Genomic DNA, 26430 nt, shown 5'->3' with positions numbered 1-26430 from the left:
TCAGCGCATCTGGCCGCGAAACTGGGTGGCCCGGGTTCGAATCCCGGTTGGGGCAAGTTACCTGGTTGAGGTTTTTTCCGGGGTTTTCCCTCAACCCAACACGAGCAAATGCTGGGTAACTTTCGGTGCTGGAACCCTGACTCATTTCACCGGCATTATCACCTTCATTTCATTCAGAGGCTAAATAACCTAGATGTTGATACAGCATTGTAAAATAACCCAATAAAATAAAATAGAATAGGGACCAGTGGTGGGCTTATGTGAGGGTGGCTATGAACCTCCGGGTTCCTTAAAAGCCAGTAAGTAAGTACACAGAGGAAGAAAACTAGTTGTCAGAATTCTCATTTATGTATAAAACAGTTACTCAAATATAAAGTGTTTTTCAGAAGTAATGCATAATTACAATTATAATCAAATGAGTGGATTTTGGATAGAAAGCTCAGATGCGTCAAAATTTGTGTTTAGAAAGGAATATTTTACGGAAACAAAATATTTTTGCAACTATTGTTATGTGAGTTATGGCATCAACACATCCAGGTTGCCAGGCGACACTGGAAAACAAAAGATGTAAGAACAAATGCTTTTTCTTGTATTGTCATTTTGATGCTGTTAATGTTAGTGAGGAATCTCATAGAATCTATTGGAGTTGTTTTGATTCCACCAGTAATGAGCCTGAGAGCTTGATTTTGAACACATTATATTTCGTTTATGAAAGGTGAAGCAATTAAAATTTTTCCGCAGTACGTCAGCACTGGCTGTATAAACATTTTGTATGTAGTGTTCAAAGTATTCCTAGAGCATCCCCATTTCTGTCCTGCTAGTCTAGAAACCCAAGTTAGGTAGGCTATCATTGAAAAATTTATTGGAAATGCAACAAACAATTTAGGCTATAAGACAAATTACATTTTATAGAAAATGTAAATGATGATTAATTATGCAAATCGATGACTTCAGTGCAGTGGAGGATATCATGTCCAGGGTGCTGTCAGGAACTTTCAATTTTCTGAAGACTTCTAAGGACTCTCGTGGGATTGTGCCTCTAGCCCCAATCATAATTCCTATAAGTCCCATGTTTTGATATTATATTTGGTCCCCAAAACATTGCAGCATGGCAGATAAATTGCCCGTTTTTCTTTGCAGACTTCTCTAGGTTGTTCCTCGCTGTTCTCAAAACGGACTGTGGGGATCTAGAATGAGTCCACAATTTTTTTTTTTCGATCTATAACAATGATATCTGCTCTTCGAGTTGATCCGTCAGCGGAAAGCCACCCAATTTCCTCATACACCTCATGCTTATCAGCCCGGCGAAGTTCATTGGCAATCATTGAGCGAATTTTATTATGACGGTCAATTCTCAGTAATTCTCCCTTCCAGCAAAAACCCAGTACATGTGCTAAGGTTTCTTGCTCATCGCATCTTCTGCAAGGAGTAATATCAAGGCTTCTGCCTGTAATAACATTGCAGCTCATTTTGATCGCTTCAGTCCATTGGCTGCAGGAGACCCTTTCAAGCTTTTGAATTTTCTCAGTCATAAAATATACCAAATTTCATTGCATAATCGTCGCATTTTTAATGCCGTCTGTTTTTTTCGAGTGAAAATATGTGGTGCGACCATTACGTGAAGAATAAATTAAAATGGTGACGATTTGTCGTGTCAACTTTCAGTGATTAGCTTTCATGTAACAGGGAAGTGTGCAAGCAGGGAGGGCCAAGTTGCGTGATTCGTAATAGAAGATGAAGGAGAGGAACCGTAACGTGAATAACATCTTAATAAAAAAAAAATTACTGTGGTGTTACTGAATTAAAGACACTTTATTGATGTCCACACCTGTGGAGTAACAGTCAGCGCGTCTGGCTGCGAAACCAGGTGGCCCGGGTTCGAATCCCGGTCGGGGCAAGTTACCTGGTTGAGGTTTTTTCCGGGGTTTTCCCTCAACCCAATATGAGCAAATGCTGGGTAACTTTCGGTGCTGGACCCCGGATTCATTTCACTACGTTTCGCTTTTTCAATCTTTTCCTTAAACATGAAAACAAACATACCGCTCGTGTATCGTACATTATTTTGTGCGAAGATCGTTTATTACATATCTGAAAGAGGAATTTCTAATTAGTTGCAATGAAATCTCCATCTTGGTTTCTGTTCAATGACGGCAACTTTGGAAAACAAATATATCTATCTTCAACATTGTTCCTATAAAATGTTTTCTGTGTTTACTATACTGCAGCAGGCCGTGATATACGTCTGTCTTTTTTTTCCCCCAGTCTATGATGAGTCTGGAATCTTGTTGATTTTTTCACGGCTTCCTTAATGTTACTTGCATTACAAATGCAGTAACTTTTGTGGTGTTGTAGAGTTTACTTAATTTTTGCAAATATTTAAAAACAATAATTAACATTGCAATTTAGGTGAAATTGCAGTGGTAAGTTTCCAATTTATAATTATTACTATATTAAACGTCTCTAAAAATAATTTGTTAAAAGCCTAAAGCAGTAAAATGAATATGACGCTTAAGCGGTAAGAATAGGGAAATTGTTATGTGTGTTACGTTGGGAATACTGAATGTGGTATTTCACACTTACCGCGTATTGGTTTTGTGCGGAAAGCAAGCAAATACGCACGATCTCGCACAAAGAGTATTTAAACACTTGTAAACAACCACCACTCTCAACCAACAATTGTATTGAACTGATGGCATTTATGGCTATTGGCTTGGTGCTAACATCTCTCACATCCACTGTATTCACTTTCGTCAGCAGCCACTGCTGTTTCTCGCACATTCAACGTGGAGCATAATGGTACTTTGTGTTGCAGTGGCGGCTTGTTATTTTAAAGTCCTGATCAGTTAGTCTATAAGTAAGGATGCAACATTAAGCGATGGCGACGATTACATGATGAAATACGGTATTTGTTTAATTTTCGTCATTTATGGTAAATGGTGGATGTTTTTTGTCTGAAGTGCAGCTTTAGAATCTGATAATATGACAAAATTTTTGCAGTGGTGTAACGAAAAGAATATGTTTTGGTGAGAAAGTTACTTACAGTATTATTCTTTGCAGCCATTCAACTTTTGCTTGTTGGTTTTTAATTAAAACTGTTTTGTAAAATAAATATTGTAACTTATTTCAACACAACAATGTAATTTTTATTCAAAACAACAATAATTCCTTTCTACAATTTAATTTAAACACTCCCGTCAACAATGGGATTTCCACTCCACACAGCAACACAGTATTCGTTATTGCATTCCACCGACGACAATGACAATTCACTTGGATTATTGCGAACAACAATATACTCCTAATCTCAATTAATGTTCACAAAGCATTATTTACAACACAAAACTGTCAGTTCTCAGTTCACAGTTCGTTTGCCTTGGCTAGTTCTTCTAGCTCAGTCACTCAAGTTCACAGTATCTCGAACCCAAGAGGCAGTCCACTGAACTTCGAACTCAAGTCCCCCCCAACTGCGGCCCACTGCACTCGAACTCGGGACTTCCGGTGACAGTCCACTGGCCAGGACGCTCACACAGCTGCGGACACACTCAAGTCGAATTCCGGTCTCGAAGCTGGCTTCACTGCTACACTGACTGGCTTGCTGTCCAAAAACTAGCAGCTACTGCAACAACAACTGCCTTTCTTCGAAGGCTGCTCGCTTTTTATAAGTTAAGCCATACTTTCCAGAAACTACGATTTCGAGATCATTCTCGTTACAACAATCAGTTCGCCTGGCTTCCAGCTTCCCCCCTTTTCCTCGCACCACACAGCACATGCCCCTGGCAGTAGATGCGTGCGCAACTTCATTTACCGCGCCCAGCCACCGCCGACCTCGCCCTCCTTCTGCCGGTCGCGAGATCGAATCCCGAAGCAACGAGAAGTTTCTAACAGTGTTGCCACAATATAAAAACAAGTTAAAAAGAAAATGAAAGCCAAGAAGTGGAGTGAACTAGACCAACTATGGGGATGGTGGAGGCTGGATGTTCTTTTTTTGGGGGGGGGGGGGAATAAATCATCTAGACCAGAGACCGTCGGCTGTTGCGTATCTGGTTGGCCAGAGAAACCTAAAATTTTGGTCAGAGGAAGTGGGAAAATCAGGGATTTTTTTCTTTTGGAAATTGCAGTGGACACCTGATACAGTTATTTAAGATAACATTTAAATTGAAAAATTGAAATATTTGAAATTCAACATACGTGGTTTTCTATTACAGGTATCTGAAAGATGATGGTGAAGGTGAAGAAAACCAAGTGTAAGATATGAGTTTTATTATGTGGGATAAAGTGTGTTTCAACGATTCACATGCTGCTGAGGTGGAAAAAATACGTGTGAGAAAGAAGAATTTAAAGTGTAATGTTTATAGAAAAGGATTTCCAAAGACAATGTGACTTATATCCATTCTCGCACACAAGGGAGAAATCTTTGAACTCTAGTGATTGTGGCAAACAGTTTTCTTAACATGAGATCTCGTTTTACTGTATATATAACAAAGAAATTTGAAGAGAGCAGTTCTGTGGCAGATAAAAAAAAAGATGCTGTGATAACCAAAGTCCATAGTTAATTATGTAAATGCTGTAATAGTTTTATAAGAAATTCGGGAAATAAAAAATAATTCATATTTTTTTTCTGTTTCTTAATAATGTACATGATATTTTGAGAAGAATTTGTTATGTATTAATAATTTATTATACAACATAATCAAGAGAGCATTAACATCTTCTGCTATCCCTGCTATTTTAGAACCCATTGGGATTAGTTGCACAGATGGAAAGTGCCCTGCTGGATTAACCTTGGTCCCATGGAGCAGAGGAAAATTGCTAATGTGGGATACGACATGCGTGGATACCTTAGCTCCATCACACTTGCCATCATCATCTAAAATTGCAAGCTCTGCAGCAGAATGTGCCGTACCCAATAAACGTCGTAAATACGTACATCTAGTAGACAGTGACATCATCGTCTTTGCTGTTGAAACGATAGGCTCCTGGTGTAAAGAAGCAAAAGATCTGCTTTCCGAAATTGGCAGAAGTTTTGTGACTTACTGGAGACCCTCACTGCACCAATTACCTACGGCAACGAATAGCAATAGCCATCCAACGTGAAAACACAGCCAGCATTTTGGGAACCTTTCCAGACGCCAATTCTCTGGATGAAATTTTCTTTATTTGAATGTCTGAAAGCAAGACAAGGGTGAAGTACGAAGCCCCTAGAATGAAGATAACACTCCACTCACGGCAAGAATCGAACTTTTGCTCACTAGATGGCAGCATATTGCAGTTCACTTAATTAGTGCAAAATTAACATGCTAAGAAATGAAAACGGTCATTGTCTGGTGATAGAGTTAATTAGCTAATATAAAGACAATTATGATGGATTTTTTGTAGTTCCCTGTAGGCCTAAATGGATATTTTTTAACTTCAGATACACTTTTATATAATATATTATGAATATACTAAAATTAATGCTAATAAATATATACATTTATTTTATACGAATTTCCATAATTTTCAAATTATGCACATTAGTGACTGATGTCCTTCAAACAAATAGATTCAAATATCAAAATAACACAGGATATGGCTTGAACAATGCAATTCTTGGCATGAAAATTGTGTGAGGAAAAGAACAATGATTTTAGTTTCTTAACAAGTTCAGAGAAATTAATTAAGCAACTTCATTTGCTTTAAATTATTTAACATTTTACGTTTGTTTCTTTTACAGTTAATTATTTTTTATTTGTGTTGTGTTTAACATTGAGTTTCATAGGGCTGTGGTAGAAATAACACGAAATTGCGTAACATTGTTTATACATTAGAAAAGAGAAAATCGGAGAAATAAGTGAAGGTAGATATTAGAATTAATTTCGTTTAATTATAATTCCTCTGAACCTGTTAATAAAATAAAATAATGTATTTGTTGTCCCTTAACAGTTTTCCTTACAAAATTTTCCTGCGGAACATAGAGGAAGGATAGTATTTACAAAAAATAATTGATTTTCCATGTTGAATACCTATAGATGGAGTTACTTGTCAACAATGTGACGCTGAAACGTGTGTTCAGGTTACTGCCCAGCGACAGTCCTGATGTATTTTTGTATTTGTGACGATTGGTTAATTAATATTAACCCGGCACACTCACATTCATACAAATTTCCAGACTCTAGAAACCCAGGGAATTCTTCTTCTTCAAGAAAAATTCACCTAGCGCCGAGCCCGGGAATCGAACACGGAACCTCCTGATCTGGAAGCCAGCATGCTGACCAACAGACCACGGAGGCAGTCTTTGTATATTATTATAATTGTTATTTCCTCTGCCGTATAGCTTCGACGTTTTCTCAGATGGGTTTGATGTTGAAAACCTATATCAAACTTTATGCTCGACCATGCCGAAATGTAGTAATTATACACCTGGTAGCAGCCCTTTAATGGACCTCATTAAAGTACACCTATTCATTAAAGTTCAGGTTTTCTACCAATCAGAAAGCAATATGAAAGCGCAAGTATCGATTATTCTCGGATATGCAATCGAAAGGCAACTAGCGAAATGTCACAGAGGCTGGAAATCCAACACTCGCAGAAGGTTATGTTCTGTTACTATAATAATTAGCGTTAATTGTAAATAATATTCAAATAAATTCAATTTGTCATCTCGTTTTTCAATGTCTAAATCTATTTCCAGGTTATATCAAGATTAATGTTCATTTTACTCTCTAGATTTCATCAAGGTCAATGACATTTGTTTCTCGGAAAAAAATCAATACTTTCGCGTCTGCGCACATCTCACAATTTACGAGAATGTTGCACAAGGTCACTTCCGCTCCCCAGTCAGATAACAATAATATGAATACTTATGAATAATTTCAAGTTAGAAATATGGTCGAGCATAAAAAGTCGTATGAAACTTGCCTATAATGGTAATTAAGACGCTCGTATGAAAATTATGAAACTCGCTTGCGCTCGTTTCATAAACATACTCGCGTCTTAATTACTACCATTATAGGCTCGTTGCATAATGTACTATTTTGATTAGTATTCAATTCAGTTTCATTCTACTTGAAACCAAGAATTTTACAATCTCGTTTAGGCTGTTGACAGTGGAACCTAATTGCGTGTTTCAACTTTAGTTGCAGTCTCTTTTTGACCATTGGGCTATTACCTCCTGTATGTAAAAGCTGTGAGTAATTAATTAAATTACACTTCAGAATGATCTGTTTTCGTTATTCTTTTTAGAATATATTTCTTGCCTGGTTATGTGGAATGATTATTTTTCTGCATTGTTCTTTCTTTTCTTTTTTTGCTATTTGTTTTAAATCGAACATACAGAGATTCCTGTTGTTTCCGAAACTCTTTCTCGCACTTTCTGAACTTCTGTTACGAATCTTAGGCAGTGGTGGCTCGTGAGATTTTAGTTTAGTTTGCCTAGAATATTTTACATATACCATTATTGTACTCTTATATCACAGTGAAATTTATATTATTAATAAGGGTTTCAAGGAGTTGTTGTTTTCTAATGCCAGACGTTTGACAATAAAGTCATTTGACCTCTTGCACTCCAATATTTTTCAAAGATATTATCATGACCAGCCACTGAAGCACAGATTTTGAGGTGTTCCGAATCCATTTCTTAGTTTGAGTTGCACAATGGGCAGTTAGGGGACTGATATATTCCAATTCTATGCAGGTGTTTGGCCAAATAATCATGGCCTGTTGCCAATCTAAATGCAGCTACAGACGATTTTCGTGGTAAATCGGGAATTAACTGTGGATTATGATGCAGAGAGTTCCATTTTTTCCCTTGGGATTGTGTTATCAAATTTTGTTTGTTGAAGTCTAAGTATGTAGATTTAATAAATCTTTTCACAGAGTAATACGTAGATTTAGTAACAGGTCTGTAAGTAGCAGTGCTGCCCTTCTTTGCTAAAGCATCCGCATTCTCGTTTCCCAGGATTCCACAATGGGATGGTATCCATTGGAATACAATTCTTTTATTGAGTGATATTAATTGAGAGAGCATTTTAGTTATTTCTGCTGTTTGAGATGAAGGTGTGTGTTTAGAGACGATTGATAGAATAGCTGCTTTGGAGTCTGACAATATAACTGCATTTTTAAATTTATTGATGTGGCAGAGAAGATTCCTGAGAAAGGAGTAGTGAAGTGCATTCCATAACCTCTCCTGCTCAAATCCCATCTTCACCTTCCCATGGTGCAACCTGTTTTTAACAAGCGAGACTCTGGGAACAGCGGTATAACTGCCATTTCAGCATGCTGACGTGCATTGCATACATAGCATCCCTAAAGTGGTGAAGAGGTGATATGGTCAGTGTTGTCTGAAAATCCTTTGGCTAGGTCATATGGACCTGCTAACTGACGGCAAATGTGGTCCTCCAAACAGTTTGCGAGTTGCGTATAGGCAGAGCCTTCTTCAGTTACAAGCCGGAGTCATATGTCGGCAACACTGTAATTAACTGTCAAACGGAGGCCTACTATCCAGAACACGTGTTTGTGCTAATGCCCATTTTCAACGTAAATTAATTTTGCAATATAAGTGTGTGTCGATGGAATTATGTTCGTGGTCGTACCAAACGTTAATTGTTGATGTATTATAAACTAAGTGCGTGTTGGCGATAAAAACAAGACAATAAATGAAAATATGGCTGCAGTCTTTGGCAATTTTTACGGTTATTATTAATGACAGTTATTGACAATTCTTCTAAATATTGAATATTGTATAAACTACATTTGTATAGTCTTACTTGTGGTTTGTGGTATATCAGAATTCTAGTCAAATTGTTGGGTCTCGCCTGCTATATCAATAAAGTTACGCCGTTGATTTTCAAGTTCATTGTAAACAGCTGTTTTGTGATCCCATAAATGTTGCAGTTTTGTTGAAGATTCGGAATGCCTGCTATACGTGAGAACTGTCTATATTTGTAGACGCATACACTCACTTTGTTGGTTTTCAAGGTTTGTTCATTAATATTATTCCTTTTGTAATAAATTAGTTATAAACATGTTTCTTTTCACTTCGTATTTACAGGATTTAAAGTTCACTGAGTTTACGCTAACTGCCACATACTTAATAGATAATGATATGTTTTGTTACGTATAATGTTGAAGGCATGTTTCTTCATGTTTTCATAGATCTTTATACTTGGCTTAGCTGTATTTACATCCTCATACCTTATTATAATATGTCAGTTACCTCTGTTTACATTTTTATTTTATTTGCGTATTTTAGATTCTTAGCTTGTTTTCTGTAGTTATATTTATTCAAAAATTATATTTTAAAAAGTTTATAACAAATAATTTAGGATAACAGTATTATTAAAGTGACTGGCCAGGTTCAAACTAAAACTGGCTTCCTGGACATCTGAAATACGGTATTTATAGAAAAGCACGATAGATAATCGCATAAGATAATATTAAAATGTATCCTAGACCTTTCACGTTACAGGTCAAACACCATAAAGTCGCAAAACATTGTCAATTTGCTAGCCACAAATTTGTTAATGAATGGAACTAAAGAACACTGCATAGGAACTTACGTCTTTATTGCATTGTTGATTTTATTATATTCGGTGCAAGGAATATCTTTTTTATTTATTTACCTTTGTACTATAAATAAAAAAACACGTTTTTTATAATTATTTGTAAGTGGCAGTCTTTGTATGTAAGTAGCCTACTTACACCTTATTCTGAAGTATAGCTAATTGATTGCAATAAAACACTATTTTCGAATCCGTAATAATTTACGTCACTACTCTGAATCTTCATCTTACCTTTGTGCATAAAATAATGTTGAAAAAAATACGTTACGTACAACGAAAGCTATGAGCAAGCACAATTACATCAATATCACTTTAGTATGTCCCACCTCCACTCAGAGTTGCCAAACCTACCCATGCTCCGGCTTGTAACTGAAGAAGGCTCTGGTATAGGAGACATAACCACTATAACTAGGCACACCATATTTCCCAGTCATTCCGTCATTTTATTAAAAATCGCAATTTTGTCCCCCCCCTTTTTTTTTTAATTCTGTCGATTTACTTTTTATCTTGGTCAACCAAAAGTTTTACTTTTGCCTGTATTCTAGCCATTAATTTTATTATTTAATACTGCTGGCTTAAATTTAATATATTTTTAAAAATACTCTTAGTGATTACTTTTCATTTTTTGAAGCTTAAAGTGTATCCTTGCAATCTCAAAGAGGTGAAAGTGCAGTTTTAGTGACGATCTCCAGAAAGAATTCAAACATATTAAATTGAACAAGCTATGTAGTGATGGACCAAAAGTGGTCTGCGAACATTGCAATGTCCATTTTTCCGTTGCTCATACTTACTTTTGGCTTTTAAGGAACCTGGAGGTTCATTGTCGCCCTCACATAAGCTCACCATTGGTCCCTATCCTGTGCAAGATTAATCCAGTCTCTACAATCATATCCCAGCTCCCTCAAATTCGTTTTAATATTATCTACGTCTCGGCCTCCCCAAAGGTCTTTTTCCCCTCGGTCTCCCAACTAACACTCTGTATGCATTTCTGGATTCTCCCATACGTGCTACATGCCCTGCCCATCTCAAACGTCTGGATTTAATATTCCTAATTATGTCAGGTGAAGAATACAATGCGTGCAGTTCTGCATTGTGTAACTTTCTCCATTCTCCTGTAACTTCATCTCTCTTAGCCCCAAATATTTTCCTAAGAATCTTATTCTCAAACACCCTTAACCTCTATTCCTCTCTCAAAGTGAGAGTCCAAGTTTCACAGCCATAAAGAACAACCGGTAATATAACTGTTTTAAAAATTCTAACTTTCAGATTTTTTTGACAGCGGACTGGATGATAAAAGCTTCTCAACCGAATAATAACAGGCATTTGCCATATTTATTCTGTGTTTGAGTGTCATTTATATCTGTTACTGTTGCTCCAAGATATTTGAATTTGTGGGAGGTGGGATATGATGGTAGAGACTGGATTAATCTTGCTCAGGATAGGGACCTATGGCGAGCTTATGTGAGGGCGGCAATTAACCTCCGGGTTCCCTAAAAGCCATAAATAAGTAAGTAAGCATATTGGTGCACAATTTAGTAATTAGAAGTTGTGCACCGCCATCTCTCCTAGTCCCGAGGTAGAAATTTTACATGAAAATTTCTGACCCTGCCGGGAATCGAATCCGGGCTGGCTAGGCTGGAGGCAGATGCGCTATCACAGAGCTAACTCGGTGGACCCATGTAAAATATAAGATAAAGAAAAAAATTGAAGGACGTTATTTAGTTGGTAACTGAAATACCAAGAGTGTACAATAAAAATAAATAAAAAAAAACACTTCGCTCATTCGTGTCGATTGAATGTACTGCAACGACTTACTTTAGTATTGCGAAACCAAGTTCTAATGTGGTATTGACTGCGAGAAAGCCTTGTTGCGTGTGAATTACACTCCTCAAGTTTTGTCGCGTAAGCGTAAATAATCGTAAATTTTATAGACTACTTCCGAACGAAATGGGCTAGGCCAGATGTTCCCAAACTTTATCTATTCACGACATTCTTGCTGTTCAGAAATTACTTTTCGGTGTCCCTAAATGAAAAAAAAGTCTCACAAAGCACATATTAGGCCCGTTACACACTTGAAGAGATTTCGCTAGCGAGAAATGTGTTGCGAGAAAGAGACGAAAAGCCTTCATCCATACACTATCACAGATCACACCTCGCTATGATCATCTATGCACTGCCTTCATGCAGAAAGCATTTTTCTGAATATAGTAATCATTCGTTGGGAGAAATATTACAGTTTATGTATTTACGTATATTGTCGTACTTAAATATACAGGGACATCATTTTATTTTTACTTCAATTTTTATTGTACCTGAGTTTTTGAATATACTTCACTCCCACCCCTTCTACTAAGGAAGTTCCAACACCACACAGAACCAAGACCGCAGATAGTAAGCAGTACTGAGTTACTGGGTATAGTACGTTCCAGAAATATGTTCGCGTTTTCCAGTGACGAAAGAGCTTTCAATATTGAATCATATTTCCGCACAGGTACTGTCCGTTTGCCTACGTCTCATCCCGATTTTCCCCACCTGCTTCTGCTCGCCCCTCTGTAAAAGCTGGGCTGTCTTAGCTCTTTTCTGAAAACATTAATTTCTCTTAGGAATTGGACGTTTACGTAATATTATACAGCTGTTTAATTTAACTTAAATAAAAGGGCCTCGTTAAGTAATTAACTGTTACGTGATTTCCTCCCTTTCTACAATCCTGCGGCATAACCACTTGGACGGACAGTAGATAGCATGTCTGAGTAATTTTATATTTTCGGGTCGGGCGGAAGTGAATATTGAATTCACAGTGCGTAGAGAAGGTACAGAATTATTTCAACATGAGTTACTAGTACGAAGGACGAAACTGGTAATTGGAATTAGATGCAGTAGTCTATAGTGCGATAATATGCACAAAACAACTGAAGCCTGTATCGAAATGAACGGCCACCATTTTCAAAATTTTGTTTAAATATTCATATTATGATTATTTTTCAATTTAACTTCTTTCTCTATATTGTACGCTAATGTGCTGTAGACAGTATAATATACACTGCATAATGAATACGTTCGCATGGATAACTCACTTCGTGAGTAAAAACACTTATTCTTAATACAGTACTGTACTTTGATTAAAGAAAAACCTAATGAAAATTATCAAACTCAAAATCGCGATATTTCCTAGTTTACGTAAATGGATGAACTACTTTTCTTCCATCCTATACCTAGTAGAGTGATTTGTGTTTTACGCCAGTATCATCGAACTCCAGTGTTGGAGGGGGGAGCAAGCGGTGTTTCCGGTTCTCTAAAGGTATAGACAGGTTAATATTAAAAATGTTAGTAAAAATAAAATGATGTCCCTGTATAACTTGTAACTATATTGTCGTACTTTATGAATTACGTAAGGACGCTACTATGTTGAATCTGAAAGTTCCCCGTTTTTCTAACAAACGACTTAATGCCCTAGTTCAGAGTCTATTAAATTACGAAATACATGTGCAAGGTCACTCATGTAGTCGCAATGCGAAAGGACAGGGAGCCTTTCAATTTGCAGATTCAGAATTCACGGCGTCTCTCCTGGCGGTCTTCACCTGCCTTGTCATCGAACAACAGACGACAGAGTCTTCTCGACTCCTCCTGCACTGCGAAATGACACAGTTCATTTCAATGTGCAGATCTACACCAGCCATCTCCTCCTCGTCCCGTCCCGTGATCATTTTGATCACATTTCCGTCCCCCTCGCGTATGTGGTATACTTCGCACGAAAACATGACGACCTTCCCTCATCCCCTTCACCAGTTAACTGCAGGCACGAGCAAGGGATAAACCCTTAGCCGAGTTGCCAATTCTTGAGGTCATTGTGATTTGCGAACGTTTTTCAAACTGTGTTCCGTGAAACCGCGATTTTCAGCGAGACTATATTATATTTGTAATATACCTTAATTTATGATTACTAAAACAAAATTGGTATAAAAATGAACAAACTTATTTTAAAAATACTTTATATTTATATTTTCACTAACATGTTTTGCCTAAATAAACAAGAAAATGCAGAATTATATAAGTGTTAAATTCTCATGTTATTGAAGTTCCAGAATTTTATACTTAATTAAAGATGTTGCGCTGGTAAAATTTTCTGAAACTGTAATCATTGAATAGAAATTTATAGTACAAGAGAGTAAAATTAGATTTTGGGTGATAATTTCCACGAGCGCATAAAATCTGTTTACTCTAGTATGCTATACAATATTTTATTCATTACTGGTATGTAAATTTAATTTTAAATTGTAAGTCTTTTCTTTGTAATGTGTTGTTGGAAAAGAAGTTCATATATATTCATTTTGTTATTGCGAATATGTTGGTTGTCATGTAGAGAGAGATTTAAAAACATTTAATTCACTGCTGTAAGTTAGAAAATTTTTAAGCACTGCTGTGAATAACGTCATTATTTAGGTTGCTAAGGACGGTGAAATAAAGACCAGTTTAGATACCAGTCATGGATAAATGTATTCCTTTTACATTATTATTTCATAACACGAAAATCATATTAAAGCACAAAAGAATATATTTGTTTCTCTGCCAGTTTAGTTGCCGATTCGATGCAAATTTTCTGTAGGCCTAAGGAACGTTATAAGATACGAAATATGATTGAATTAATTAAGGGGGCATGGACACTTCTTATACCTTAAAATTCTGTTATGTAATATATAGGCCTAATATAAAATTTACATTTCTACACCAACTATTGAAGTTCATTCAGTTAAAACAACCTGTATTAGTTTTTTTTAGTTATTTAACGACACTGTATCACTTACTAAGTTATTTAATATCGATGGGATTGGTGATAGCAAAATGTATTTGACGAGATAAGGCCGAGGATTCGCTATAGATTACCTGACATTCGCCTTACTGTTGAGAAAAACCTCGGAAAAAACCCAATCAGATAAATCAGACAAAGCGGGAACTGAACCCACGCCCGAGTGTAACTTCGGATCGGCAGTCAACTCAGCCAACTGAGCTACGTCAGTGGCTCTGTATTAGTTCTGAAATTATGACTTTTAATGTAAAGTTCGGCATTGGCTATAATAGCTGTTACGTGGAATACGGCATAAGCTTTTTTTTCTTCTTCGCAAACTATATTCCTTAAAACCCTTTTCCCGGTAATTCCGAAAGTGCTGGATAGAATCGAATAAAATTTTTTCTGCATTCTTAAACATAATGTACAATTCAGGCCAGAATATTTCCGCAAATTTATTTGCTGTTGGCGATATCTCTTTCGAGTACTGTTCACATACTGTTCGACGAAGTAAATCACGCATAAAATCGTCTATCTTACCGAATTCTGTTTTAATTTATTTTCTCTTCAGTTGGTGAACCCTAATTCTTAATTTCTATGTCCCATATATATATATATATATATATATTTTACCAACTCCGCCGGTTGCGTCCGATGTTAAGTGATAAAGATTTGTACTTATCGAACTGCCTCAACTTTCGATTACTCTATGGATATAATTTCTAACGTAAGACATAAATTTAACACTTCGTTTTCTTAGCTACGATCCTCTGCAAATAACATATTCTGTTTTCTTCGACGGTGTTATTTGTTCTTGTCATGATCTTCAGGTGAATCAGGAGACCTAACTGCTCCAACACTCTTTAATCATGGCCAGAATAAATTAGACATATTGAAGCGCACAACGGTATAAAACAACACGTCGACAAATGTCTAAAAAGACACTGAGAACGGGTGAAACCCAACAGGTAGAGGCAATGACTGCTATATTTGGCAATGCTGGGATCTATTGCATTTCTGCCACGCGGCTAGGGGTTGAGTAGAGGATGAGGGTTTATGAGAGATTGCCAATTCCAAGAACAGAGGCCGTCATGTTTTCGAGCCAAGTAACGTCCATTTTCGGTTTTCCCCTTCAAAATTTTCTAGAGCTCCTTCAGTGGAGCAGTGTAACCCGGAGTGAGACTAGTGGCCAACAGGCTTGGAGCTCACATATTTAGTTTCTTGCAGCCCCGAACACCTTACAACGACGCGTTTTGCGTACCTTTTAAATTTGTCCTCCAAATTCACCTCTTTCAATTCAATTCAAGTTGAATCTGAATATTGAGATGATGAGGAAATGGAGTTATAGAACATATTTTGTTAATGAAAAGAAAAAGTAGGCTTAAAATTAAAGCCAGAAATATCTGAAAATCACATTATATCTCACGAAGTTAAGGGCGAGTTTCGGTCACTTATTTCCATTTGGATGATGATACTGTACGTTTAGGCGTTATTTCAGGTTGAATAGACGTTAGTTTTTTTGCTATTCATGATATGATAGAGGATCCTTTGCTATATTCTGATTAAAATTACGTAAACTGTTAAGACATACAGAAACATTATTTCAAATGTTATAATTAATACTATTATATCTTGTCAAAATAAAATATAGCCCTATTTATTTTCGGATCATCTGATATTTTTCCAGCATTTTTTTTTGGCTTCCTAAAATATTTGTCTCTATTCTCCGGAAATAATGACGATATCGAGGAACAGGATGCTGTGTTGTATTCCTTCTTGACTCACTTCGGATACGGTAGGATCAATATGGGAATTGCGAACACAAGCTGATTTTCGAGAAAAAAATACAAGGCTTTAAACCTCTATTTCGCCAACATTCTCGCCGCCATATCTCCGCCGTATGTGTAGTGTGTCTCTATTCTCCGGAAATAATGGTGATATCGAGGAACGGCCTTGGATTATTGTTCTGATTTTGTTGTGGATTGTATTCATTTTAACTAAATTCATTTTCATTAATTATTATGCTAATAATGATTAAAGAGTGATGAATCATGGTAAGTCGTCGTCATCTTCTTCCTAACAAGTATTAGGCCGATGGCCTGTTACGGTCTCAAACTAGAATTTTTAGTCCATCTCTTCTTCGGACGACCTAGAGAGAATCATGGTAAGTCAAATTTCTAACCCGGCATTTGCCTTTGTAATTGAGGAAAACCATGAAAAACCTTAGTCAGATTTTTCGTTCAAAAGATTCGAACCCTGATTCTCTCGGATGGGAATCTAGTGAGTTTCCATAGGGCCATTTCGCTATGTTTTTTTTTACAATATTTACAATTAATCTTTGTTCTGGAATTTTACAAATCTGTTTACAATAGATCTAATTATATTTTACTCCTTACTGGAATTTTGAAAATCTGTTTACAATAGACCTATTAGACTTTTTTTTGGAATTCTACAAGTCTGTTTACAGTTTCTCAGACTTTGAATGGCTGTAGCTTATGAGATGATGATGATGATGATGATGATGATGATGATGTGATTACCAGACCGCAAGTAGTGTATCCATCTGTTGTCTTCTTTGTATTTTTCACACACTTGCTCAGCAAGAACAGTAGTAATAATAATAATAATAATAATAATAATAATAATAATAACAATAACAATAATAATAATAATAATAATTCATTTTCAATGTTTTATTTGAGACACCAAGTTCTACTACAACTCTACATATTTTCAACAATCAAGTTCATGCGTGTATTTGTCAAAATGTTTTTTGTAGATCTTTCTATGACACAAGAAATGAGGCCAAATTCTTTCTTCAGCATTTTCACCATAAACTAGATTTTTACTGAACACATGTTTCATAATCGGAATATCCATTAATGAATTCGTTCAGTTTGTCTTCAGCTGGCGTACCCACATCCATGTTGGCAGATCTCAAAGGCTTTTGAACATCTTCAGTAATTTGAAGGGAATCGACGAGTGGTAGATCCAGAGTCTTCAACTTAGTTGTTGTTGTATGCAAAATACTTTGAGAAGTTTGTCCATTGTGCCATAAGATCTCTTCTCAAAAATTCTATCAGAGACATTGCAACACTTCACAATTCAACACAGAATACAATTTACAAAAGCAACTGTGCATGTACTACAGATTCACTAAAGGCATGTGAGGGAAAGCATGTTAGTGATATCGTCGCTAAAACTATCGGTATTAACAAGGGAACCTTCTATCACAGTGAATTGAAAAGGCGGTAATGCCGTATATTTTTGGAAAGAGGAGGCAAAAGTAAGTCAGCAGGTGAAATTTTTCCGCCTGAGCTCCATAGGGATAAAAGTTATGGGACTCAATGTGCATACTCAAAGGTTAAAATGAAGTTGTTTTCGAAGTCACTGCATTGCAAACGAGATATTGCAGCTGTTGCACATTTGAATTGAAACATTATCGACATCGATCTTCATGCAATGAAGAAATGCTGGGCGAAAATACTTGCGAAAGCATATCCATTATATCTGCCTTCCGCATATTCGCTGTATCAGAAGCATAAGATTTGATGTTATGAGTCAACAAGTTTATTTTTAGGGAACATTTTCTGTAAATCGGCTGACAGAAGATACATTGGGGAGGAGATTTGTCCGTCCATGGAAATGACTGGCGTACGTCGTCGCAGCCTCTGATACTACTGTGGGATAAAATTTCTTCCCTCCTTTGAAACGCAGGGTTCGTCCGGAGTGAATCTCTTTTTTTCAAATCGACTTTGATCAGTGTTGAGGATCTAGCGAAGAGTGAAGCCACGATCGATGAACAGCTGCTTCATCTTCGACACGAAGCTGTCTGATTTCTGCTTCATCTCTGTCTCTTTGCTGCGAAGTTTCTACTCACTTTATGCGCCACAGAACGAGAAACGGTACGATTCCGCTGCTTGAATCTCCATACCCACGAGTCAGAAGTTCTGAAGTTAAGACGGTCGTCAGGATCAATTTGAGCCTTCACTTGTATACCCCAAAGCCTGATAGTTCTGTCATGTATGACAGCGTTCGTTCTTGACATTTCCCTGAAATGTTGCAGAACCATGGCATTATTATCTGCCATTCCAGGTTTCTTCTTCTTCACTTTTGCATCGTAATCGTAAAGCATCTTCCATGTGATGAGAATGAATCGATTTTTTTTTTACAGAGGTGAAGGATTGCCTCTTTCCGCTGACTGTATCGTTCATATAGTTGAGTGATTTCTGCTCGTAATCGTCGTCGACTACGTTTTGATTCTTTTAGGAGAGGGACGTAAGAAGACGTGCTGATTTGCGACGACGTGATGTCTCCGTCTCTTCAGAGTCCTCCGCTTTCTGGCCGTCTTTTTGGCGTCTCGTCATTAGTTCGTCTTCTATGTCACCATAATCTGCCCATCTTCCACATCCAAATCTGGTGTTACATCAATAAGAGCGACGTGTACGTTTCCACGGCCTCCTGTTCGTCTTTTAACTTCATTCTTCAAGTGATGAAACATCCGGATGAATATGACTGACGGTTTAGCGTCACTGGTGCCAGACTCGCGCACCAGCATCTGAACCACAACTTTCGGATCCATCCTGTATATGGCACAAATGAAACATAAGAGTAGCTGTAACACCAGAATTAGTTCGAGAAAGACTTACCTTCCCGTAATAAAAGTAGGTGATCGCATCCTAGCGATAATACGCAGTATTATTTAAAAGGCACAACAGCTGCACCTTTAAGTGCGCACATTGAGTCACTTTCCACAGAATGTCATGTTACATTTACAGTCCCATAACTTTTGTTCCTATGGAGCTCAGGCGGAAAAATTTCACCTGCTTACTTACTTTTGCCTCCTCTTTCCAAAAATATGCGGCATTACCGCCTTTTCAATTCACCATGATAGAAGGTTCCCTTGTAAGTGTGGGAAACATTGTTCTAATACTCGTAAGTTTAGCTTGTATAAAAGAGGAGTTGGAGGTATGGAACTCCAGTGTGTAAATAATACAGTGAGGAGATTATCTGGTCCATGTTATGCTTATGTAGTACAGGAGTTGTCAGGTAGAAGCCCCGCAAACCATTAGTCCTTTGACTTATGTTTTTCAGTAAATACACTCAAATACTGCAAACTCATAAATACAAAACTCTAAGAGACGACATTTATAAAATGCACTATTATGTGATTTAACATTAAATATGCAATAAAACTATAAAAATGAACTTAAAATGCAAGATAAACCTCTAAATATGCTTTATTGAAATTCAAATCTTAAAAAAACATGCATTATGTGTGAATTTATCGCTAAAAGACCAAAATATGCAAATATATATGGCGAAAATATACTTATTTTAACTCACTAAGCCATGAAACGGATATTCTCAAAGTGCGAGAAGTTTAGAAAGCCTATCCTATGTAGAGGGTGATTCAGTAAAAGCGTGCAAAAATTAAACAGGAAATAGGGAATGCTCTACTGAAAATTTTGATATATTGAACTTGTGGTCAGTGAAGCCAACTTAATGAGATACGGACTTAAACATTTGGGGGAGAGTTACTGGTACTTCGTTCATGTAACACGTTTTACCTGAGTTGTTGGAGGATGTACCTTTGGCTATTCGTGAGAGGATGTGGCTTCAGCACGATGGTGCACCGCCTCACTCCAATGTGGATGTCCGCAACCATTTGAATGCTACATTTCCTGGTCGCTGCATTGGAAGGGGAGGTCCTCCTCTATGGCCTGCACGGTCACCCGACCTGAATCCACTCGATTTCGTATGGGTATCTAAAATTACTTGTGAGACCACAGTGGATGCGGACATCGAATTAGTTGCCTGTGATAGGATTCGAAACACATCAGGGATATTTGAAAGACAAAATCTCGTACGCTGATGTCTTGCTTGCATTGAGATTTGTGGCCGTGATTCTAAGCAACTGTTGTGAGGTACAAAATGTTACGTTAAGTCAGGTTTGTCAATGATATGGTATTGTTAGTAATAACTGTAAATAATGTAAAAACTAAATGAAAATAAATACATATAAAATTAGCTGTAAATAATCCGGAAGACAGTAATAGTGATAGTCGTCTCTATTTCAATTAATCAACTTATATTTGCCTTCAACAATTAACTTTCTTTTTTCTTTAATGTATCACATCACATTATTGTACATGTTTATTGTATTCAGGACCCTTGTGGTCACTCAAAATTCTTTGAGCTGATGTCTGTAATTTAGAAATGTATTATTATTATTATAAATCTCCTTTAGAGGAGTCGGTACACCGAATTTTGACAAAAAAATGAAATTTTGGTTTTTATCGTTTTTCTGTAGCTTAATGTAAATGTAAAATGATAATACGATTTTATTTCTTACAGTTGTCAGCTTTTAGCCCTATTTTCAACAAAAAATATTGTAGTAATTCTTAATGCAAAAAATGTTATCAAAGAAAATTTATTTTTGGCAACCGCTCAGTGGAATTTTAAATTTCTTTGGCCGATTCTATACGTAAAATTATGTTACAATATGCCTTATTTTTCCTACATTTGTATCTGTTATCACTTATGAAAAAAGTGCTCCCAAAATTGAAGAATTTAACATTGCAAGATATGAAAACTTTGACACCATTTTTCTGCTGTTCCTTATTTCTGTGACATTGGTACACTTTTCTCAAAAAGTATTGTACCCAGAAGGCTGAAATTAATATACACTAGCAATATGATGGCATTTTACACAATAGGTTAATAAAATAAAATAATTTCTATCTTCAGCAAAAATAGAAAGTAATTTATAGTATAATTCTTAATGCAAAAAATGTTATCAATGAAAAAATTTTTTTGTCAACCTCTCAGTGGAATTTTAAATTTATGTAACCAGTTGTATACATAAATGTATGTTACATATGTCCTATTTTTCCTACATTTGTATCTTTTATAACTTTTGAGAAAAGTACATCCATAATTGAGGAAGTTAACATTATAAGATATGGAAGTACAATCTCTCCTTAACCTTCCTATTATATTCGAAACTTTGTCACACATGTTGTGAATGGGTCAGTTTGACCCAGGATTTGAAAAATGGATATAATAGTAAAACATCTTCTTTTATTTAAGCCTTGGTTCAAAAAAAGCAAATAATACCCTATTTTCCAATGTGTGAACACAAAATAATTACCAATTAGTCTATGCAATTGTTGCAATAGGCCTAAAATGTTTGCATGACCTTGGCAGAGGAACGCTTTGCACCTATTGCATTTTTGATAGTAATTTGGTCTTTCTTCGGTCTACATTTTTTTTGTTGCACTTTCTTCTGAACTCGTTCCTGGAACATTTTCCAAACTTAGTTTTATCTTCTGAGGCAGGCTTCTTGTCATCTTTTTTTTTTTTTCTCGCGTTGCTTGTGTTAATTGTAGGCCTAGTCCAATTCCTTCAGGAAGAATCTTCATCTATACAATCTATTTGGATTGTACTCGCATGAACATACAATACATAAGTATTTATTTCTGCAATATCGAGTACATTATAAAACACATAATCAAATCATCTTTTGGTACTCCTTTTGCAAGAGTATGTACTGACACGTTTATCCGTGGTGTCAATTCCTCCCTTCGTTTTGTTGCAATGTAATATGATTTCAGGCTTTCTGTGTTCTTCTGAAGATAGACTGCAGTCGTGACGCACTGTGGACAGCAAAATCACTGATTTATTCTTCTAAGACACATGCGACACCATAGTTACGTCGGGCTGAAATCCGAAAATGGTTGGACACTCTGGTCTCGTGCAGTTCAGCTGCATATGTTATGGTTTATTTTTTCTCAGAGTTCTGACTAACGTTAGATTCCTCTTGAGAAGTTCCTCTGCCAAAATATAATAATCTGTGGTGCTACAGCCCACGAAGGGCCAAGACCGACCAGCCGGCTGCTGGCCTCACGGCCACATGCCGAAGCAGAGGTGAACGATCATCCAACCAGAATGGAGGTATCGTGTGATTAGCATGATGAGCCCCCCAGCTGTTATAGCTGGTTTGCGTAACCAGATTTCGCTACCTATCGTAGCTCCCCAAGTGCATCACGATGCTGGGTGGGCACCGGTCCCATACATTGGCCGAAATTTCATGAGAAAATTTCTTCCCTCATGAGGACTCGAACCAGCGCGCATTCCGTAACGCGAGTCCTAGGCAGGATGCCTTAGACCACGACGCCACGGCGTGGGACCGGCCAAAATAAAGCCGGTAAAAAAATTGTTCGTGATGATGTTTCGATCAATCTTTTCAATGCTACCAACATTTCTGCCTTGGTTTGTTTCTCGTGGTCCACTTTCTGGCTTTGCTTTGCACACTTCTGCTGCGCAAACATATTATGCTGTTTTTATATCACAATTTTATGCCATACTTGCCTCTGGATTTTGAAAGTGTGTAGGCCTACTGGCGGAAGGGACATTTGTCTTGAAATGGCACCAACTGCTCATATACTGTGACATCTTGGTAGGGTAAGAACATTTTCGATATGTAGAAAAAAAGATATAATAGCAGCCAATTTATCATGACGTCATCTAACTGGTCGGACTGATTTGTTGTCAAACCTGAGAAACCTGCTAGTAGTATGAAAAAATTGAAGTGATACTGTTGCACAGAAAACAGATCTACTATACATACTGTCCCATAGTTCTTGAAGTGATTATCTAGCAGATCTGTACAGCTGTCAAAAAAAAAAAAGTGGCCGCACTCGTGAACAGCGAATATTTTCAAAGTGCACTTCGGGTCGCGGCGATGTTACACGATGCATGTGCTTGTACAAGCAGTTCCGGAACTATGAAAGTGTTCCATATCTACGCCTCGTAGACCAGCGGTAGAGTGCTTGTTTAATGATTCAAAGGTCGTGGGTTCGGGCCTTCTTCAAGTTTTCATTTTATTTTTTAATCTTTCTTTAGCGATGTAAATTATATTCAAATTATCATTTATATCCAGTTATCGTTCTTTATGGATATCACGTTATTTATATTTTGTTATCGTTCTTTAGAGATATGAACAAAATTCAGGTCATCATTTGTATTCTGTTATCGTATTATAACGATATGAATAATAATTATTATTGTATTTCCAATGGGGGTTAGCCGTATTTTACATATGTATGTTAGGGCTATAGTTTTATACACAAAAAAGATAAGCATAAAGAGAAATAGAAAAGAAAATTAAATTAGCTTACGCGATGTAAACAAAACGTAAACAATCCGTAAATTAGGCATTGCGATTGCAAAACAAATATCAGGTATCAATTTGTAACATACAAAAACATTAACAACACACATACGTAACACTTCTATAACACAAATATGCAGCTTTCCGTACCATACATCATAAATTAATACACAATAGTCACACAAACACAATCAAACCATAATTACGACATTGCGACGACATCAAGCATCACATAACTGACTCACATACATAACAAATCAAGCATCCGTTACAACACATACACTTCAACATAGTAACCACACTTTTAAAAGTTACAAATTTGGCTCCAAGAAGAATAAATAGGACACTGTTACTAATTACTATTCTTCTACAATTTCTTAAATACATCTGTAATAAATCTGTGAAATTCCGATATGAATAATATTCACGTTTTTTATATTGTTATCGTTCTTTAGCGATTTAAATAATATTCAAGTTATCATTTATATTCTGTTTTCCTTCATTAGCATTATAAAACAATATTCAAGTTATTTATATTGTTATTGTTCTTTCGCAATATATTAATTAAACAAACCGATATTTATCATTTATATTCTGTTATCGTTCTTTAGTGAGACTGTATAAATAATATTCAAGTTATTTATATTGTAATCGTTCTTTAGCGATATAAATAATATAAATTTAATATTAGGTTTTGAAAAATCCAGTTGCATAATACTGGTATTAGTTTTTCTTTTTGTATTATTACATTATACTATCTTGAACCACAATAAAATGAAAAGGAGTAACGAGGAATTGAACCTGAGACGTTGACATCTAAATTCCGACGTTCGTCCGCTGAGCTACGAGAGCAAAAGTGTGGAAACATTTTTGGAAAAATTGGCCCAATCACACTCTAAGATCTTCTGATGATTCGTAGAAGCTAGTCCAGGATGCTGGGGGCAAAGGCTAATTGAGATTTCCCGGTCTCTGACCGGGTCAAACATCCTGATAGAATTAATTTTTAACCCTTGCCGTGACTTTCGGTGAAGTCCGGAGGGCCCAATTAGTCAAATCGACTCTCCTCATCTCCACGCTTGGGCCCCTTGGAATTTAATAAAATGCGAAAGAGATTGTGGTGTGCGGAAAGCAACGGGATGTTACCGCATTTAGGCCTATCCTTCCTAAGAAAACTGCAAACATGAGCAAAGGAAGCTTTTAATAGAAGAAGAAGGATCTTCTGTGGACCTCTGGAAAAAGAACTAAGGAAGAGACTAGTGAAGTGCTTTGTGTGGAGTGTGGGATTATATGGGGAAAGAACATGGACATTACGACGAAATGAAGAGAAACGAATTGAAGCATTTGAAATGTGGATGTGGAGAAGAACGGTGCGTGTAAAGTGGACAGGCAGAATAAGAAATAAAATTGTGTTTGAAAAAGTGAGTGAAGAAAGAATGATGCTGAAACTGATTAGAAAGAGAAAAAGGAATTGGTTGGGTCTCTGGTTGAAAAGAATAATAGACGACATTAGGATATGTGGATCATATGCGGAGACTAAGAGGAAGGCAGAAAATAGGAAAGATTGGAGATTGCTGGGTTTGCAATGAAAGACCTGCCCATGGACAGAACACTTCAGAATGCCTGGAATATCGTGTCTAAGAACAGTCGCTATTTGCAAAGACTAGTCAATTCCATGCCCACTCGACTGCAAGATGATCGAGATAAGAGGAAGATAGACTAAATATTGAATTGTGGCCTTTTGTTTTGTTTTTTGAACGATTAATTGTTTGAATGTTTTAAGGCCGACGCCAGTAAATTTGTTATGTTTATGCCACGAAAGATATTTTATTGAGAATAAAATCTTTTTTCTTTCCATTTGCAGCCACAATATCATAATGATAATGATAAAGTCATGACATAATATATTAATGAACCTGATGTTAATTACTAAAATAATCATAAAAGAAAAAGGAGCCATTATGTCTAGTTTGTCTCTCTCAAAAACAGAACAAAAAAGGACATAAAACGCACGAGGTTGTAGTCGAACGCAGGACCTCATGAATAAGACGCCTGAATGCTACCATTATGCTATCGAATAACACACAGTATACTTCAATTATAACTGTAGATATCAGGCAACGTGGTCCAACAACATGTAACATCGCCTGTCTCCAAATTGTAGCGAAGATACCCGAAGGGAACATTGATACAGGAGAGCGGCCACTTTTTCTTTTGACAGCTGTACACACCGGCTAATATCAGTGTGAGTGAGTGAGTGAGTGAGAGTTTGTGTGTGTGAGAGAGTGTGAGTGTGTGTGAGTGTGTATCGGAACACAACAACAGTACGTAACTCATAATTAAAATCAAAATCCGTGACTTGGTCTAAATGACCCAAACACAATAAATGTGTCAAAGTAAAAAATATGACGAAGTACTAAACTTTTGTGGCTAAAAGTTTTAGGAAATATTCCTAATGATGTTTTTTAGGATTACTCAAAGTCCTGTCACATTATCGCTGTTTTTGTAGGTTTTGTGTTAATTTTAGAAAATGCAATGGGTCATTTAGACCCATTCACAATAGGAAGGTTAAGCTGGTTTCTTAGACACTAAACCTCATTTCAGTTTGGTTGATAGCTTTCCCCTCTACTCACACTCCCTACCAATAGTGAAGGGGAAGATGCTACTATCTGTCTCACAAACGTTCGACTAATTAACTTTCTATATAGTGACAAATTTTATTTCTGAAAGTGTTTACCGGTACCATATTTTTCGAAAGTCCACACTAAGTGTTTATATTGAATTTTATTGCTGATTATATTAACAGCCACGTTAAAAAAGTTGCTGACAACAGAAGATAAATGTTTTCTCCACCGCTAGTTGCTACTCTACAGCATACACAAAGGGACAATCTACACTGTGTCACTCCCCACTGCCTTCATAATACAAACTGACAT

At 36.6% G+C, this 26430-nt stretch overlaps 1 protein-coding gene across 10 annotated transcripts in view; it reads left to right on the top strand.

Moving 5' to 3' along the window:
- The window catches only part of LOC138715593 (uncharacterized), a 131024-nt gene that overhangs the window by 33819 nt on the left and 70775 nt on the right, over nt 1-26430 (top strand). Inside the window, exon 10 of one of the 10 annotated variants that reach the window (XM_069848697.1) lies at nt 4206-4299. The exons of the other annotated variants lie outside the window; for them this stretch is intronic. Within the exon in view, the coding sequence (XP_069704798.1) occupies nt 4206-4248 (43 nt within the window). The 3' untranslated portion in view covers nt 4249-4299. Of the gene's footprint in view, nt 1-4205; nt 4300-26430 lie in introns of those variants that run through there. 10 annotated transcript variants of the gene reach the window in all.

This window comes from Periplaneta americana, chromosome 2 (genome assembly GCF_040183065.1).
Source record: "Periplaneta americana isolate PAMFEO1 chromosome 2, P.americana_PAMFEO1_priV1, whole genome shotgun sequence".
Classification (NCBI taxonomy): domain Eukaryota; kingdom Metazoa; phylum Arthropoda; class Insecta; order Blattodea; family Blattidae; genus Periplaneta; species Periplaneta americana.
This window is presented reverse-complemented; position numbering and strand designations above follow the sequence as displayed.